The sequence below is a fragment of the Sceloporus occidentalis genome, unplaced genomic scaffold (genome assembly GCF_023333645.1).
Source record: "Sceloporus occidentalis isolate IW3139 unplaced genomic scaffold, rSceOcc1.0.p SCAF_10, whole genome shotgun sequence".
In the NCBI taxonomy this organism is placed as follows: domain Eukaryota; kingdom Metazoa; phylum Chordata; class Lepidosauria; order Squamata; family Phrynosomatidae; genus Sceloporus; species Sceloporus occidentalis.
In genome coordinates, this window is record NW_028316990.1 from 14,187,125 (window position 1) to 14,207,287 (window position 20,163).

Here is a 20,163-nt window from a genome sequence, read left to right on the forward strand (position 1 = left end):
GGAGAGTAGGGTTGCCAGATCTCAGGACCTGGCCTTGTTTCTCAGACCCTGGCCCCTCTTTCCAGGATAAGAAAGGAGAGAGAGCACTGTCTGGGAAACTATGTGAATAATATTTTCCTCATTTGTGAAATATGAGCTGGCAGCCTGTTAGGGACAAACACGTATCACACTACATCTCCATAGCCAGGGAGGAAATGATGGCATCAGTATTGAGATCCACCAGGGTCCTCTGGAAGGGTCTGAGCCGCAGTGATCATTCTATGCAGCTAGACGATGGAAGAAGGAGATCCTATCATGAGACTGGGACACATCTTGGGAAAGTTATTTTTTTGGGAGGGGAACTCCAAGAATTCCCCACCAAAATGAACTGAGATCATGCTGGCTGATCTGTGGTTAAGTTGGCTGAAGTATCCTGGAAGTTCTATTCCAAATAAGTAACTTCTCTAAACTCCAATTAAGAATAGTCTGAATCAGTGGTGACAGTCTGCAATATCTTTCCTCCATATCATTTCAGGACAACATGCTTGAAATTGGTCCAAAACACTCCAGAAATAATCCAGTTTGAGGCTACTTTAACGGCCCGAGCTCAGTGCTACGGAATCCTGGGAATTGTAGTTCATTGTGACACCAGAGCTCTCTGTCAGGAAAGACTAAATAGCTCAGAAAACTACTGTTCCCAGAATTTCATAGCATTGAGCCAGAGAAGTTAAAGCAGTTTCCAACTGGATTATTTCTGCAGTGTGTTTTGGACCATCATCTCTTTTCTCACCTTCCCCTCTCCCGTTCCACTGCATTTTTGGCACTTCCTTCACCAAAGGAAGAATACGTGTCTGATTTGAAAACTGGTAGAGAGAACTGTGTACCTTTTCCGTTGGTTTAAAAACAGTGTTACTAAAGCATGGACTCAAGGACACCAGTACAAGACATTTCAATGCTTTTCAGAACTATGAAGAATGGAATTGAATCACAGGTTATGGAAATCACAGGTTACTTTTGCAGCAAACACAGGTTGCAAAAGCAATTATTATATGTGACATTTTGGGTTATCAGACTGAAAACAGAGAAGGGCGCATGTACGTTTATCAGGTGTGTAAAAGGAAAATCTCAGCAGATGTTCCTTGTCATTCAATCAGGTAAAAAGCAACAACTGCTGAAAATCCTTCTTCTAAACAGGAGCCCTCGCCAGTTTTCATTTGGCAACCTTATTGGCACAATAGTTTCCATGATGAAAGAATCTGCATGCAAGGAGGATCTAATTTAGAACCTTGGAACCTATGGAGAATATCGCACAAGCTTTTATCCCATCATTTTCCTGATGGGATAAACATGCATTTAACTGTAAAGATGAGTCTTACTGCATTCACCCGTCTGCAGCCGATCTGCAACCCGGGTTTGAAAAGCCACAGGACAAGCACGGGTTACATATAGGCTGTAGATGGGCTGCAGACGGGAGAATGCAGTGAGACCCATCTTTAAAGTTAAACACATGCTCATCCCATTGGGAAAGTGACAGGATAAAAGCCAGTGTGATGACAATCTGTATCTTGAAAAAAACACCTCTTGCTTGCCTCTTAAAAGAAGGCATATTTAACCAGCCTTGTTCTGTGCTAAAGCTAACAACAACAAACCGACAAAATAAGTTACAGGGATCTCTTGCACACAGGAGAAGTAGATAAAAGAGAAAGTTATAAGATTTCCAAAAAAGAAATGTGTATTTATTGATGAGAACGTAATCAAAACAATACTACATGGCAAGTTGGGCTTTTGCACCGCCAACGGGGACATGGCTCCTTCTCCAGTGGAAGCAAGCAAAGCTGAGTGTCTCACCAAGGAACGACTTTCCCCTCCCAATTCACAAAAGTGCCATTGTCTTTCTCTGAGAGATGGCCAAGGGTATTCAGGATCCCTCGCACACTCACATCCACTGTCAGCGGAGCCTGGGTCTGCAAAGAGGGGATAAAGAGAGAGAGAGAAACATATGGAGTCCAAAACAGAAGTAACATTACCTGAATGCACACTTCATGATATCCAGTCCCAAAAGACAAGCAGAGAAACAGTCTCCCTTGCTGCACTACATGTATTCTGTTTCAGAGGTTTACTCACTGTCATTAGCAATCTTTAGTCATCATAGTGTTTAGAAATGGATGCTAAGGTGGAAGGGGGAACCAGGAAATTACAAAATGGCTAGTTTAGCATCTGTTATGCAAAAACTGATGTAAAACAAGAGTGGAAATCATAAAGCCCTTCAGATATTATTGGACCCAAATTCCCACCATTCCTCATCATACAGAGTTGCAGTCCAACAGCAGAGATGAGTGCACCAGATTTTATTCCCGCGAAAATCCCATTCTTTCCAGGTTTAAGCACCACATTGTAAATAACTGACAGAAACGTGTTTTATTAGTCTGTAGCTTTAAATGTAATAAAGCTTTCTGGCTTCTAAAAAGTGCTAGTGGAGCATGGCTGGAACCCGGCTGGGACCCAGGCTGATGGTGGCTGGCAGTTCGGCAGCAGTTTAATGTGTGATAATCCCTGCCTCCATCCCACATCCCAGCCCCAGCCTAGGAGGCTGGAGCCGGTTTAAAATGCTGAGCAATACGTTCTATGGATCAGGATGACCTGATAGATGTGTACTTTTTTAAAAATCAGAAGTCTGCCACTATGGGATGGGCGTATGCTGGGATTGGTGAAAATGGGTCTTCCAGATTTACTGCCACCTTGCCAGGCTTTCCATTTCATGAAGAGGCAAATAACTTGAAAATTTCAGATAAATATTAGGAAGCAGTGCCTGGGCTTTCTTTCATTTTTTTTTAAAGAATGACAATTGAGACAAATAAAACAAAGTGGCCATGTGTTTAATGCATTCTGTCTGTATGATGAGGTTTGGGTGATCCAGCTAGAATTTAGTATCTGAATTTAGCATTTTACAATTTAAAATTGAAAATGGGCTGAAGACTGCGGTGGATGGTGCAGTGACTGAAATAGATTTCCTTACTGATGAATGAAATACCAAAATCTCTTCATGCGTTTTGAACTTTCCTTGATGTAAGCCAAAGGAGTGAAATATATTTGGCAGCTTCTTTGTAGTTCTGAGATTCCATTGTGAATCACTTACCGATGCTGAATTTCCCATGTCAGTCTGCACCCATCCCGGATGCACAGCAATGCACAGGATCTCATCTGCTGCATATCCCATCGACTGGCACTTTGTGAGCATGTTCAGAGCAGCCTAGGAAGAAGATAGACCAGAAGCAAGGAGATGAATGATGCTTCTTTACCCAGATCTTTACAGCCTGTGTAAAGAAGGTTGGAGAACATCTTTGCTATTAGTGTAATCTATGGTAACCAGATCTGTCTGTCTATAGGAGGGGTGGCAGCCTCAGAGGATCCAGGGTCCAATTTCCCATGCTTAGGTCCATGGATCCTATTTAACCATGACTGGCTGGAAGCCTACTATCAGTTTTTAAAAAGGACTGCACATTTTTTAACTGATATTCATCCCTCCAGAGCCTTCCAAAATCAGTTAATAGTTCTTGCTGGCTTTATTTTAAAAATCTGGCTATGATGACCTGATGGGTCAATCTCTGGTCTTCTTATAGATATACATTCTGCTTTTGGATAGTGGGATAGGTGTGGGCCAAAAAAAAATAATAATTACCCTGGGAAGGAGGAGACTGTGGACAGCTAAACCCATTTCCAAATTAAGAAAGAGGATATGGTTTAGATATAAGACCCATTCCATTGCCCTCCTGATAGCCATTTGTCAATTACTCATCTCAGACAGCAAGATGCCAGGAAGGAAGGCAAAATGTTGGAGAACAGAAATGTGTGTGCCATATGGACTACCCACAGATGCAGTGAAAATATTGTCCTATTGCCAATGCTGCACACTGAACTGTTAAATCTGTGTTGTGAACATGGAACAGAAGAGAGATTTCATTCTTTGAGTGAAGTGGCATGGATCTACCCCTATCTGTTCTAGCATTCAGCCATACAATGTCATTTGCAACATTTAATTTTGGAAGCATTTTTACCACTTTAAAAGCAGTAAGCAGTTGTTGTAGTGTATTTGAAGTTCTCCTGCCTCAAAATGTCATCTAAACACTGACTTATAATTATGATGGTCACTATTATCTGCAGATATTTTAAAAGGAGGAGCCTAATATTTCCATTTTCAGAGCAAACGAAAATACCACTCTTTAAAAAGAATTATATAATACTAACTTCTAAACAGACTAGCCTTCTACTAGCCAAGAAGGGTAAAAGTGAGAGAATGGCCCTGAGGCTTTTCCTAATAAGCTTTTCCCAAGAATCTCAGGTAGAAATAATTGAAAATCAAATTCTTATTGAAAGACAGCCCTTTCACCTTATCACCACTGGTATCTCAATACCTTACTACAACGGTAAGATAGAGCCTGTACAAGATGCCACATTAAGACGTTGGTGATGGAGCCACCTTCACTGGAGATGTTGACAATGGCAGCTTTGCTGCAGCTCATCCCTTTCTGAGGGTTATCCTGAGCTGCCTTCTTCAGCAAGGGCAGAAATGCCTAGAGAATGAGAACGAATCAAAGAAGAACGAAATCAGTGCTGTCACTTGGAGGTCCAATGGGGCGGCCCAAACTGGGTTACATCCCAGAAGGGGGAAGACAGGCCCTCCTGCACCATCCCTGCATGCGCCCTCCAAACTGGGTGTCACCCGGTGCAGGAACAACTGACATCTCTTCTTCACCTCTGCAAATGTTACTAGGTTGGGGCAAATTGAGAAAAATAAGTTGCCAGACACATGTAGAACTCTTTCAGATGGACGATACTTACAATCATCGTTCAACAGGTGCCACCTGCTACTAGACCACCTCCACGACCATTTTTCTAAAAGAAAGGGTTCACCAAGATGACAAGTTTCTCTGCAGGAGGGACCATCAATGGATCTTACCTGGCTTGCCATCAGAGGCCCAGTCACATTGGTTTTGTACACCTCAGCCATGCCTTCTGGTGTCTCTGAGTCCAGAGTGCCTAGGTTTAAAATGGCGGCATTGTTTACCAACAGGTTCAGTCCACTTCCTTTCAGCCGCTCACTAACTCTGGCAGAAGCATTCTTGATACTGGATGGATCAGAAGTGTCTAAAGCAACAAAGAGAAGACTGTAAAGGTGATGAACATTATTGATTCATTATTAAACACCTCTCTCCTAGGTAAGACCCCACTGGCCATTCTGCAGTCCTGATGCAATTCCCTATAACACATGCTTTTATTGCTCCAAAAGTACAGAGCACTGTAGATCAGTTCCCATGGTATATTTTAAGTACACAAAAGAATATAGATAACAACAACAACAAAAAATATCATCTGAAAATCTTTGCCAAATTGTGCGACACTGATGGGAGCATCTCGCTATGCTCCTGCCCTTTTCTCCCATTTGAAAAAGTCCTGTGTGTCTTGTTTTAAAGTAAAAAACTCCCTGCTTTTAAAGAGAAAAACCACTCTTCATCACTATCACGGTGGGAAACCTCATGGCAAAAGACCTTGGGGTCCTTTGGCAGCCTGCAACAATGAATGGGGCATAGACCCAAACTGTGGGCTGCTCACCTGCTCTAGAAAGCTGGTTGTGGAAAGGAACATACAAATGTGGAATCTCAGCAATTTCAGGACCTAAGAAGCTACCTTATGTTGCATCTGATCATCAGTTTCTTGACTGCAGCAACTATGACTGGCAGCAATAACCCTTTGGGGTTTCAAGCAGGATTATGTCCTAGTTCTACCTAGATATACTCAGTTTTATCTGGTGGTATTCCACTGATCCTGTTTAGCTTCTGAAATCGGGAAAGACGGTTGCATTCAGGATGGTATGGTGCTATTTGTCCATGTATGAAGAGAGAATTAGGGATGGAGTGACCAGGGACATACCCAACTGGAGGATCTCCACTTCCTGGTGCTTTGCAACCAAATCCCTCAAGTTCTGAAAGACACAAAACAAACTTGGGCAAAGGATCCAACAAATCCTGGAAATGGAATTTATATCAAATGGGACAACAAGGAAAAACTGTGTGAGGTCAAGGTCCAACTGCTTTAAACCTTTTGCATGTGTTGCATTATTGTGGCTCAGCAAAAGTGTTGAGTTATCTGTTGCACAATTGTGACTCAAGAAAGGTATTCTCCTGAAAATGTTTCAGCATTTCTCTGAGTGCGGAGTGTTGAGCAGAAGCCCTTCTCTGAGTATGGAGTCCTCCATGTTCAAGATCATGGAACAATATTTCCATTTGAAAGACTGTGGGGGAAATTCTGGGAATTCCTGCACACCTAAATCACCAGTGTTATTCTTTAGGATATGTTATTACAACTAGTTAAAAACAGATTAGTTGTCTCTTTGAGAAGCTGTAAAGGTTCATGTTTCTTCTCCCTGCTACCATACATTTTAGTAAGAGCAGACCGTACAACCCTCAGCACTTTATCCTGGAGCAAATCCTACTAGACTCCATGGGATTTATTTCTTAGGGATATTCACCTATGCAAAATATTTCAGAAAAAAAGTCAGTTTCCTAAACTCAGGAAGAAAAGTTGCTTATCCCTTTAAAAGTTTCACAACAGATCACCACCACTCTCAACAGATAATCTGTTGGATTACTTTGGATTCCCCTTTTTGGGCACCCAGCCCCACATAGAGGTGATGCCAGAACAAGGCTTACCTGGGCACCTGGTCCTTTTGGGTCCCGGCAAGTGGCAAAAATCTTTTCTGGGCGGTTATTTTTCTCAAGCAGCTGCCTGACCATCTCCAAACCAATGCCCCGATTGGATCCAGTCACCAAGACACTGCATGCTTTCAAGAAGGCCATTGCTCCTGCTTGCCCGTCTCTAACTAGCTAGCAAAGATCTGTGCCAACCAAAGTCCCCAGCTCCTCCACCCAGACTTATATAATCTGACAAGATCATGTTTCAGCCCAGAGAGCTTATCTCTAGGAATAGAGCAATGCCACATAGATGGGAAAGTGCAAACTGTTTTGTCATAGATTAGCTCTCTAACACTACCAAACACTACAGCCCCTAACGCTTCCAAACGGAGCTGGGAAAGAGTACTGCCAGAAACAGTAGTGAGCTGCTGCTTCCAGTCAGTGCCAACAATGCTGAGCTAAGTGGTCTGTGAAACTTTCAAAGGATTTCTTGGCAAGTTTCTTCATAGCAGGTTTGCCCTTGCCATCCTCTGAGGCTGGGAGAGTGTGTCTTGCCCAAATGCAATGCATTTTTATGCTCAAGGAAGGATTTGAACCCAGGTCTCCATATGGCAGCTGTTATACAAGTTGTTATACAATACAGCTGCATATGTCATAGCAAAGGAGGGACGGAGGGAATTCATATGCACTCCCTAAAGGTTGGAGGAGAAGGTGCCTGAAACTTGAACTTTCTATATGGCCTTGGGGACAGCAGGAAATTGATGCTCCTGTGGCTCCTATGGTACCTTTAATGGGTTCTTGAGGACACTGCGTTTGAGATGCGGGTCAGAGATGTTTTAGAAATTACAGCAGGAATAAAGGAAAGCCTTTATTCAACGCAGGGGCCAAATTCCAATTTGAGAAAGATCTTAGGTTGTGTGCTAAGCCCTATGAATATTGATTTCATCCAATGGGTGGGGAAACCCTAAAAAGGGGGCTTTACTTGCTGGTTGAGTTCAGAAGGAGAAGGAGAGATGGAGAGAGAGAGGAGCTGCAATTGGCAGGGCTAAGGAGTAGGTCCTTTTCACCTTGAATAATAAACATAGAGAGTTAAAGTGCAGTTGTGTTGAAATATCCAATTACAGTTGTCCCCAAAGAACCCAGAAGGAAGAACATGTGCTTTCCTGCTGTGAGCAAACTTCAGGGCATAGGAGAAGGCCAGGGTTGAATTGGTGCAAGGAAAGCCACTTGGAAAAGGCTTGTTGTACACCGCTTTGATTGCTTGGCAAAAAGCGGGATAAAAATTTATAATTTATTTATATTATTTATTTAAGTATCTTACCTGTTTGGACATTTCACCACTAAACATGTAAGGCACAGATCAGGTCTGCACATATTGACTTAAGCCCAAGCTCAGCTTAACAGCTTTCCTACCTGAACACATCACAGACTTTGCCCTCAAAGTGCATCATATCACTTTAGTAACTTTATCAAACTTGTCAAGAAGTCATAACTGGCTACCAGCTTGATGTTGGTTAATGTGTCAGATGCTCCCCACAAACATTCCTGCCCTGAGGGAGCAAGGATGAAGCAAGGTACTGGAAGACATATAGAAGTTGGAAATTTCTGAATGGAAACCCATTAAGGAAATTGATAGATGCTGTTGGGATGTGCATTAAGGCTTATGGACTGCTCTCCTACAGACTGAAATAAACAAACACCGATTTCGTATATCGCATTATATTATTATATTACCTCTCCATTTCATATTACTTTCAGGAGTGGTGAATGTTTTCTGACCATGCAAAGGGGAAAGCTTTCCTGCCTCCCTTCTCATCTGGCATGTTGTAAATGAGATCTGCGTATAAAAATGAGAGCATGGGTGTTTGTATATAAACCCAATGATCTCTCTGTACAGGACATGTCTAGCTGCCATGAAAGATAGGGAGCACATATATTACTGCCATTCCTTTTGGTTTGATGAGCTGTACTGCCTTGCCTTTCCTTCAAAGCTACAATTCTCTGTGTGGCAACTAAGAGCCATACTGACAGGGGATGATGGGAGTTGTAGTCCAACAAATCTCAATGGTACCAACTGATCTATCAGTGTCAGAAAGGTGACTGAGATGGGAGCGAAAAAATGTCTATGAAGAAATAAGTTATAGGTTGCTGGGAACAGTCAGATTTTGTTTGCCTTCCCTTGCCACTCTTGTGCAGCCCTTGAGAAAGTGCAACTGTTTCAGTTAGAAATTCCTCAAACAAAGGATGCCTTCAGATAGAGGCACCAGGTTTGTATTAACAAACGGCAGAAATAGCACACTCTAAGTCTTAGCTAATGAACACTGAAGATTTCCAGAAACTTGACTGATAATGACTGAATGTGCCAGGAGATGACACATGAGATGCAACAACACAGTAGAAGTACTGCAGTTTGACACCACTCTCTTTACTGCTTGGCCCTGGTTGTTATAGGTAACAACTTCAGTATGTCTGTTTTCACTAGTTGCGAGCTTGCATGTCTTTCTAAGAGTGTATTTATATCATTTCCTCAGCTTCTCTTCATCCATTTCTTCATCCTCATTATGTAGTCTGTAGTTCTTCCCTCTGTCTCCTCCATGCTTGAAGAGCATGCTACAGAATCTCTCACCAAGAGATTTAATTTAAGTGAACCCATTTCATGGCTTTTTGCAAAGAAAGCTAAGCCTGTTTACCTCTCTTCTAGAGCGTGTAGAGAGTTGGCTGTGGTTTGGGATTGTTTGTTGCTCACTTTCTGCTTCCAAATTCCAGTTAATCTGTTTCTAAGATACACTAGTATCTCTCACTTTCCTCACCCATAATATCATAGAGGCCTGGAGAAAGAATTTTTGTCCCTCTGTGATTTGGGGCGGCCAAATTAGCCATATCTGGAACCACTGATGGTTTATATGCCCAGGAGACAAATTGCAACTCTATCTTGAAAGAGGTCACGCAGTGTCCAAACCATAACACTTAGAACAGATGAAAGGAGATGCAAGATTTTCAGCAAAGTTTATTGAAGGCAAGGAAATGCTTTGTCAGGGAACTGGATCACCTGAAGTGAGGAGTTCCCCTTAAAGTACAAATGCTGCTGGGTATTTCACCATGGAAGAATTTTTCCTTCCTCATTCACAAAAGTGCCATTGTTGCTTTCAGAAAGATGGGCAAGTGTCTTCAGGATCTCTTGCACACTCTGCTCTATTGTCAATGGTGGCAGTCCCTGGAAGGAGAACATAGGTGAGTGACCCCAGCCTTGGTGGTTGCTACAGAACTAAGTTTAGGAAAATAACTTAATATCAGGACTGGGTGAGTTCCTGGACAGAAATAACTATTGTTCTCTGGAGAGAGTGTTATAAAATAAACTATAACAAAATAAGACCTTGAAGTAGCAAGTGTAGAAAACGTCCCAACAACTGAAACACTGTCAAACCGCTATTCAAATAAAGCTTCTATTATTGTTCCAGAAAGCCTCATCTGGAGCTTGAATATTTCCCACGCTGCTAATAGTTTGAACAGATCTTAAAAGTAAAGTGGCAGTTGCATAAAGGTGACAGAAACACAGCTTAAATAAATTAGTGTTCACAAGTAAAGCATTCTTGACATAATTTGGTGGCAGCGGTGGGATGAAAAGACCCAGGGTGCTGTCATCCATAACGAATACTATTTACAAAGAAAGTATTTTCACACTGTGCGCTAGCACATCTTCCCAGCCCAGTCTCAGCCCATGCCCCGATCAGGAAAAAGGTGATGCGATAATCTCCATAGTTAAAGCTTGTGCACCAACCGCACCCATTGCTTGAGATGTCAGATCTGGCCATAGTGACACATGTATTGACATCCCAGTTGGATTACTGTCATGCACTCTATGTGGAGCTGCCTTTGATGAGTGTTTGGAAACTTCAGCTGGTCCAAAGAGCTCCAGCCAGATTGCAAACTGGGGCTAGCTACAGGGAACACACAACTTCCTTATTGCAAATGGTCCATTGGTTGTCGGTCCGTTTCTGGGCACAATTTAAAATGTTGGTTTTGACCTACATCCTTCCTACTTTCTTTTGCAGGCAAGAAAAGACTTGTCTGTTTAGACAGCTACAGTATTTGATGAGAGACTGTCTAGGCCCATCTGACCTAAGCAGCATGCTGGACCTTGCTAATTGTTGTGATGATGTGTATCTGTGTGTGTGTGTGTGTGTGTGTGTATCTCTGTGTGTGTGTGTGTGCGCATATGCATGCAGGTTATAATGTGGTTTAATTTTTTATTGTTTAATCTTGCTTTATTTTCATATCTTGTGAATTTTTAACAATGTGGTTTTTTAAATTTGTTGTAAGCCACTTTGATAGAAATAAATAGAAGGCAGAATAGAAATGTATATACTATTACTATTATTAGTAATAATGAACATTTTGGAATATGTATTTTATTTGTGTTTCTGAATGTCTCCAAACAACCTCTAGGAGGTATGAGGGAGGGGGCATTTCTACCATGTTTTGGGGGCTCCCTTGGGCCATTTTAAGTTGGGGGGGGGCTTTTCTTTTTTAAAAAAGGAGATGAACAAGAAGTGGACCTTGGGTCACTTGTTATTGGAGGGGGCAAGCCTTATCTTGAGTATTGAGGACACACCTTTTTCCTTTATCTTTCTCGAAATGGAGGGCAGTCCAGGTAGTGGACCTTTTGCCATCCTAAGAGCAGCTCAAAATGAATCTGGTGCTATGAATCGTAGTCCACAAAAATCCCATGTGCCATAATAAGTACTGTATATACTCAGGTATAAATCTATAATTGTAGGTCAAAAAATTGACCCCAAACCCCTGAGTCGACTTATCCATGGGTCAATGTAGGTATTGTACTTTAACTCTCATTTAAAAAAGGAACCGTCCCTTGGTGAAAGGCTAGAGTGTCATCTGCCCTGGAATCACTCAATCTCCTTTATCTTCTCATCCATTCAGCCTTTAGTATGAGGACAAACAGTCATGCCTGCTGGAATTTTGTAAGTTCTTTGGCATTGTTTTCCTTTGCTTCATCTCTTACATCCTTTGTTAGATGCCCCTAAGTTTTACCCTCAACTTATCAATGGGTCATATCAAAAGCCATAAGTTTGGTCCCAAAACCTGCCCTCGACTTCTACATGCCTTAAGATTTTTTCTATCTATATAATCAAGTATATGCAGTACATTAGTCTTAAAAGTTTACGTTCTCACAAGACTCTTGATTGATTTTGTTATCCATTCTGACCCCTTCAATACATGCTGAAGTGCTTAAATTTGAACACCTCAGTGACTAATTCAAATGCTGCCACAAATTACCTACCAGATTATGTCCCATGTCTGTCTGAACCCATCCAGGGTGCAAGGTAATGCACAAGATCCCATCTTCGGCAAATCCCAGGGACTGGCATTTTGTGAGCATGTTCAGAGCAGCCTAGAAAGGAGACATACCAGAAGCAGAGAGGTGAATGATGCATTTCAGTTCCATGGGACAGCAGCAGGTCAAAAGGTGACCCCTTAGACTGTTATTTAGTGGTCTCCCTATGGACAGGTTATTTTAATTTCCTAAGGGGAAAAGGTTGCCACTGCCAGCACTTGCAATAATTGATTCTGTGGACTTACAATAACGGGAAGCTACAGGAAAAGAGATTCCACCTAAATGTTAGGAGGAACTTCCCGACAGTAAGAGCTGTTGGACAGTAGAACACACTCCCTTGGAGTCTGGTGGAGTCTTCTTCTTTGGAGGTTTTTAAATAAAGGCTAGTTGGCCATATGTTGGGGGTGCTTTGATAGTGTATTCCTGCATGGCAGGAGGTTGGATTGGATGACCCCTGTGGTCTCTTCCAACTCTATGATTCTATTATTCTGTACACAACTGAACAACTGAAGCAGCTGCTCCTGCCCAACAAAGATTGATTCAAATATTGCTACAGCCAAATGGTGCTATACCAACAGTGCTACGATAGCGAAGCTTTTGCTTGTATAAATCATGAACAACTATGGATTGCTCTTAAAGCAATCTATAATATTTGGTTGTCTTGATACATAACTTGTACTCAGGATAAGAGGCTACTGTTAGGACAGGGAATTAAACATTTCTCAAAGTGCAGCACCATGGTATCAGTGCCTGTGGCGCATCACCCCATGATTTCATGTAGACATTCAAGGTGTGGGGACCAAACTACCCCTTGGGGAGTCCCAAAGAGCAGCTGGCATGACCACCTCCCCGCGCCATTTTCTGCAATTTCTCCTTCAGGAAACATCATGATAAGCAACGTCTTCTAGCTATCTGCCCCAAAGAAGATCTAGAATATTAATATGAGATCATCAAAAGCCACCATGAACCCCAGGGAATGCAAGGGAATCAGGCAACAGATATCAGTTCAGGTGATCAAAGCAATTTCAGCTCCCATACCTTGCTGCATCGATAAGAGATTATTTGGCCAAGATGCCATACCAAGACATTGGTGATGGAGCCAGCTTCACTGGACATGTTCACAATGGCTGCTTTGCTGCAGCTCATTTCTTTCTGGGGGCTTTGTTGGGCTGCCTTCTTCAGCAAGAGCATGAGTGCCTGGAGAAAGAGTAGAACAGAGAAGAGCCAAACAGTCTATGAAGAGGATTGGTAACCCCTTCAACAATGCCAAATAAATTCATTATTTGAGAATAAACGCGACCCCCACCAACAATCCATCACCAGGCATATCCCAAAAATATTTTATTGCTTGACCAGACTGGAGTTACATCTTATCCAGAAGCAACAAGTGTCAATATAAGAGAGATCCCACTACAGAGGCTGGAGAAAGTGAGTTTTGTTCAGAATTGTGTAAAGTTTATGATCAGGTAATCAAAAAGGTGTATAAATAGATTTTGAAAGTAAGGGTGAAAGATGAACTGGTAAAAGATTATATGATAAAGTGGGAACAAAATTTTGGAAACAGTGTTCAAATAGAGACATGGGGGGAATGTGGACCAAAGATATAAAATACACAGTGTGTAGTGATTTTAAATATATATACTTTAAAAATGATATACAGATGGTATTTCATTCCAAATAAACTATAAAAAATATTCTAAAAATGTTTCAGGTTAGTGTTTTAGTTGTCAGGGTAAGGAAGGTACTTTTTTCCATATGTGGTGAACACATAAGAAAGTTACATTGGTCCACAATATATATACTAATACAGAAAAAATATATAAAGGTCAAGTTTGCAATGCCAACAGAAATGTTTTTGGTGAGTATTATGGGTAAAGAACTGGGTATCAAATATGGATGACTGCTTAAATACATCAGGTCCTTGGTATTCATTGGGGTTTGATTCCAGTATGGATACCAAAATCCATGGATGTTCAAGTCCCATTAAATTCAATGAACTGTAAAATGATGCTCTTTATATAAAATGGCAAGATCAAGGTTTTCTTTTGGGAATTTCTATGTTTTAAAAACTATTTTCAAGCTGTGGCTACTTGAATCTGTGGATAAACAGATTCATGGATATGGGGGCCGACTATATATGACAAAAACAGCAAGAATATTGTTCACTTAAGCATAGAAATTGGCAGAATCCATGGACAACAGAAGGCAAAATAAGGCTGTAGAGTTAGTCCAATGCTAAATTAGCATGCGTGTTAAAAGAAAAAACACTTCCTGAAAGTCTGGAAACCATTTATGGAGTTTTTGAGCAATAAGAGTACTAAGAATGTAGTAATTTGTGGGTTTGGTTATTAGATTAATACAGTAGGCCCTTGTTGTCCGCTGGGGTTTGGTTCTAGGAACCCCTGTGAATAACAAAATCCACAGATGCTCAAGTCCCATTAAATACAATGCCATAGCAAAATGGTGTCCCTTTTATAAAATGGGAAAATCAGGGTTTGATACTTAGAATTTTGAATATTTTCAAGCCATGGATGCTTGAATCCGTGTGTAAAAATCTGTGGATAAGGAGGACCAACTATATATCCTTGGGAGGCATATTATTTAATTACAAATTGAAATGTTTTAATTTGTAAGCCACTTGGAGTCCCAATTTTAGGAGGAAGGCAAAAGGAGGAGGAGGAGGAGGAGGAGGAGGTTGTGTCTTAGTTGGTCTTAGTCATTTAGTTAGTGTTTAAGTCAGCAATTAGATTATTAGTCATTTATGTTTATTGCTTTATTTAAGATCTTTAGTGTAATGTTTAGTATGATGTTTAATTTTAGATTGGTGTGAATTTTAGTTTTATACATAGATATGTATTTGAATATGTGTATTGTTTCATTTCATTATTTTCCTTCTTCTTTTTTCTTTTTTGCTTATGTCCTGTGTGATGGAGAATGTTTGCATTAAAACTAGCAACAAATTATATATATATATATATATATATATATATATATATACACACACACACATCAGCAGGTAATATTTTTATTTATTATTACATCTCCATACCATGACGGCAGCCATTAAATAGATACGGAGCTATTAAACAAAGTATATTAGTCCAGAAGAAGCCTAGCTAAACATCCATCTCCAAGAAATACGCATGTCAAGTCACCAATAAGAAGGTATCATAAGATTGTATTACCTGGCTGACCAACAGGGGCCCGATCACGTTGGTTTTGTACACCTCAGACATGCTTTCCAATGTCTCGGACTCCAGAGTGGTCATCTTTACAATCCCAGCATTGTTTATCAGCAGATTCAACCCATTGCCTTTCAGGTGCTCGGTAACTTTGGCAGCAGCAGCATTGATGCTGGATGGCTCAGACGTATCTACAGAAGCAAAAAAGATTACTCCTTTTCTAGGTACTGAAGAAGTGTTCCAGAGTATCTGTGGGAACAGAGTTGGTATCTAGGATTGTGGCAGGGTCTTTTCCCCATATTACCATCCAAGTTATATATCATGTTGTAACTTAAGTGAGCAGTTGTTTCAGATTTGGAGGCTGTCTTAAACTCCTCACAACAGAATACAGGAATAGTAGAACATGGAAAAGACCCTGGCACAAACCCAGATGCCAACTCTGTCCCCACATCTACTGTGGGAGCAATATTACAGAGGCCAATAACATCACCCACAACAATGTATAGGCACATTTTCTTGCTCTTCTTCCAATGTGATATATACCATCCTATGCCAGCAATGCCCCTCTTCTTTCTATATTGGACAGCCTCTATGTAAAAGGCTAAATGGACACAAATCTGGTATTAGAAACATCAGTACCGACAAACCAGTTGCAGAACATGTCAACCTTCCTGGATATACAATAAGGAATTTATTCTGATGCTATAACCAACTACATTGATCAGAATTCAATAGCACTGAGCCATGACTGTTAAAATGGTGTCAATCTGGATTATTTCTGCAGTGTGGATGCAGTCTAAGTCTATTCATCTGCAATGTGGTCTTCCTCCCTAATGACTGTTTTTTATTTTAGCATGAGTTTTTCTGGATATAAATCCACTTCTTCAGATGTAATACAGGGTGATAGTAAAGCCTCAGTTATAAAGCGTATTTGTACAGTTGTAGGAGTGGGATAGAATGTAACAGGATACAGAAATCATATAAGTCTTATATTGTGAAAGGGCTAGAGGTGATAGAGGCCTTCCCGGTCTTTGCAGTGGTCAGATAGTGTTGATGTCTGAAAGCATTGCATGTGCTTAACAAAAGTCCATTTCCCTGGGTTCAAAGCTCTTTCTGAGAAGATTTCTTTTGTTAGAAGGTAAACTTTCCACCTTACCAAGCATGGTTGCCTTTTCTAGTGGAATGGATTTATCAATGGCTGCAAACATTTGATCAATTAACTTTAAAATTCTTTTTAATCTTTCCCCTGGCTGTTTTCATTGCCAAATTATGAATTAGCCCCCCAAAGTTAATTTTCAGGTCAGGTTGACTGGTTAGTTTAATTATTATTTTTCCATTGCATAATGCTTGCAGTTTTGGATCAGTGCTAACTAGACATGTCTTTCAGCTCCTGCCATCATTGCTGTCCCACGAATAGAATATAAAACAAATGGCATCGGTTATTTTGCAGATAATACTATGGAGGTAAGAAGGTAAAGGTTTCCCTTTGACATGAATGCCTAGTCATATCCAGCTTTAGGCGGCTGTGCTCATCTCCGTTACGAAGCCGAGGGAACTGCTAAGTTGTCAGAAGCTATATATAGGCCTGTTACAGACTGCCAAAATAAAGCTGCTTCGGGTCTCTTTGGAGGTATGTTGTTTAAATGATGCGTGCATCCTAAGAATCCGGAAGCTGCATCAAAGCTGCACTCCAGTGCTTAGGAATGGAGTGTGGCTTTGGGGCGACCTCCGGACTCTTAGGACCCATGCATCATTTCAATAGCATACCTCCAAAGAGACCCCAAGCAGCTTTATTTTGGCAGTCTGTAACAGGCCATAGAAATGTATTGTTCAATCCAAAGACCATTGCAAACAAAGCATACAGTTACAATTGCAAAATCGACATTTAAACTTTACTATTAAAATTAAATAAGTACACGCTTGGGCAAAAAGTACCTATCTTGCATTTTAAAACAAAACAATCATTGATATTATAGCAAAAAGCCTTTTATAAACATATTAACTCAGGATTCCATGTCAATTTATATGTTCTCTGCATACTTTTCTCTACACACAGTGGCCTTTACTGCAAACGCTGTTACTCTTTGGATCACATGTTGACGTGTTGTTTGCAACAAACAACTAAGTTTCTCCTTCACAGCCCAGTGTTTCATTTTCTTTAAGACAAGTTCTAGGTATCTTTCTCTAACGTCAGCATATATCTGGCACGCAAGTATACAGTATAATGTGCCCAATTCTCTAAGGCTGGCTCTCCACAAATACACAATCTTTCTTGCACTAGGATACCATAGAATCTTCCCCATTTCATCATTGTGTCCATTTGTTCAAAATGTAAACATGAGAGAGCTTTATATGATTCCAACCTTGTGAGAGCAACCTTGAATCTCAGTTGAGGAAAAGGGGATTTGTGGGGCGAAACACATACCCAGACGGATGATCTTTATTTGCTGATGTTTGGCTGCCAGATTCCTCAAATCCTGTAAAATTAAAAAGAAAATAAAAAGAAATTCCTGGAAATGAGATTGATTGGGACAAGAAGCTAAATTCCACCACTTTCATTTTGGGGTGGATGTTTTTATTATTGGAGCTATGCATGAATATTGAGCACCAAAGTGGTGTGGTGGTTGAGCATTGGACTATGACTCTGGTTTGAATCCCTGCTTGAACCTGGAAACCATTCAGTGCCTTGGGCAAATCCCACTCTCAGCCTCAGAGGAAAACAAAAGTAAAAAACCCTTCTGAACAAATCCTGCCAAGACAACCACATGATAGAGTCACTCACCGTTAGATGGAAATTACTTGAAGGCACACAACAACAAGGCAAAAATATTACAACTTGATCCAGGTTCTAGGCACAGCTGAGCTCTGAGTGGAACACCTTAAAAGAACATTCAATATCATGTAACAATATTTCAGCTCCTGGAAAAATCTTTGTATTTGGGGAAAATCTGCATCACTCATTAGTCATGTCTTCATAATCACTGATCCACATTATTCTTTTTATTATGTTTTATCACAATCCAGTTCAGCATTAACTGGATCAGAACTGGATTAACTATTTCTTCCATTGTTCCAATAACATTTAATCAACACAGGCGTTTTGATTCGGAACACTTTGACTTTGAGGTAAGACCTGATGAACATGAAGTGATCTTCATCCCATGTTATGTCATTCAAAATATTTAATTTGGATTATTCCGAAATGGAAATGCTACTTATACAGCTCCTAGAATCCCCCAGCCAACAAGTCTATTGGCAATGTTGGCTGCAGATTTCTGACAGGCGCAGTCCAAGGTATTTAATTTTTCTACAGTTACTTATTCCCACAATTTTTAGCACCTACCAATTTTAGTAGAAGAACCAGCATGGCGTAGTGGTTTGAGTGTTGAACTGTGACTCTGGAGACTAGTCTTTGAATCCCTGCTCAGCCCTGGAAACCCATTGGGTGACCTAGGATAAGTCACACTCTTTTGGCTTCAGAGGAAGCGAAAGGCAAACCCCTGCTGAACAAAATTTACTAAGAAAATCCCATGATAGGTTTGCCTTAGGGTCACCATAAATCGAAAATGATGTAGACACACAAAACACACAACATTACAATTACTTCTCCACCTGATTGCTCCTCAAACTGAAAGTCTAGAAAAAGTCTAACATTTCCTCCTCTGATTCCACAAAAAGAAACTGTATGTATTTTGGTGAGTTTTTGAACTCAAATGAACACAAGGGAATAGAAAGTTTGACAAGCCTGGAAGCCACTACCATTGCCCTTGGGGTCTATTTCCTTGGACTTCATCACATGATGTGGGGAAAATCAGGGGTTTAAACAGGCATTATCCAGCCATATTAGTGCAATCGTGGTCAAGATTTTCACATGCATCACGATTAAGGATGGCTTATCCCAGGAATAACCAGAGAATAACCAGCAACAAATCATTCACAGGGAAATCCCATGGATGATTTGTTGCTGGTTATTCCCTGGTTATTCCCAGAATAAGTCATCTTTAATTGCGTTGGTGTGTGAAAATCTTTACTGCGATTGTGCAAATATCACGGGATAATGCCCATTTAAATCCCCATTTTCCCTATTTCCCCCTTGTTTAGGCATTTATCCCACGCAGACAGTCCATCTTAAGGTCTCACCTGAGCACCTGGGCCTTCTGGGTCCCGGCAAGTGGCAAAGATCTTTTCTGCATGGCTGTTCTTCTCTGCCAGCTGCTTGACCAGCTCCAGACCGAGGCCTCGGTTGGAGCCAGTCACCAGGATGTTGCGTGCCTTCAACATTTCCATCTTTCTGACCATCAAGGAGCTGACTGACTTAAATCCAGCTAAACCTAATCCTGAGCTCCTCCCTCAGGCATGTCTCAGCAGTTGGATTTTTGGCGGCATGGTTGGGGGGTAAATTGGAACACAAAACATTATTTGCAGCCGACAAAAGCCCCTTTCTCATCTATTACCCAAGAAGATGTTGGAGAAGTGATTAAAAGGTTAAAAGTTTATGGTGCAATACTAAATCAAAGGATTAATTATACAAAGCTCAATGGAATGCATAAAGAAGAGCAATAACGATCATGTAACCAGCTTTAGAAGTTCCATTCTGTCAACAAAGCACCTAGAAAGCCAAGTTCCCAATAACTGTGGCAAACTGAAGAAATTAAAATTGCAGTGCAACGATTCAAGCAGGACCTGTAGCGCCAGTCCAATTTAAATTTTTGTGGCTTGAACCCATCACACAGAAGACTTTTAGCAACATGATTCCATTTAAACTGCCACGGAAACATACTGTAGAACCTTGTACTGTGTAGTTTGGTAAGACACTAGCAATCCCTTGCAAAGAATTCTAAATGTTGTGTGTCTTCAATTCATTTCCAAATTATGGTGATCCTAAGACAACCCTATCACAGGGTTTTCTTGGCAAGATTTATTCAGAGGAGGTTTGCTTTTGCCTTCCTCTGAGACTGAA

The 20,163-nt window shown here is 40.9% G+C and overlaps 2 protein-coding genes across 2 annotated transcripts; both read right to left on the reverse strand.

Moving 5' to 3' along the window:
* Positions 1 to 1,728: 1,728 nt before the first annotated feature.
* Positions 1,729 to 6,937, reverse strand: LOC149305937 (uncharacterized). Its single transcript, XM_089476869.1, has 6 exons — positions 6,687 to 6,937; positions 5,908 to 5,959; positions 4,937 to 5,124; positions 4,392 to 4,550; positions 3,116 to 3,229; positions 1,729 to 1,943 (listed from the first exon to the last, which is right to left on the reverse strand). Exons 1-6 carry the CDS (start codon positions 6,831 to 6,833, stop codon positions 1,824 to 1,826), a joined length of 780 nt encoding a protein of 259 aa, XP_089332995.1. The 5' UTR covers positions 6,834 to 6,937; the 3' UTR covers positions 1,729 to 1,823.
* Positions 6,938 to 9,740: 2,803 nt separating this feature from the next.
* Positions 9,741 to 19,502, reverse strand: LOC149305938 (uncharacterized). The gene is made up of 6 exons (XM_089476868.1): positions 19,344 to 19,502; positions 17,629 to 17,680; positions 15,207 to 15,394; positions 13,060 to 13,218; positions 11,968 to 12,078; positions 9,741 to 9,882 (listed from the first exon to the last, which is right to left on the reverse strand). Exons 1-6 carry the CDS (start codon positions 19,500 to 19,502, stop codon positions 9,763 to 9,765), a joined length of 789 nt encoding a protein of 262 aa, XP_089332994.1. The 3' UTR covers positions 9,741 to 9,762.
* Positions 19,503 to 20,163: the final 661 nt, after the last annotated feature.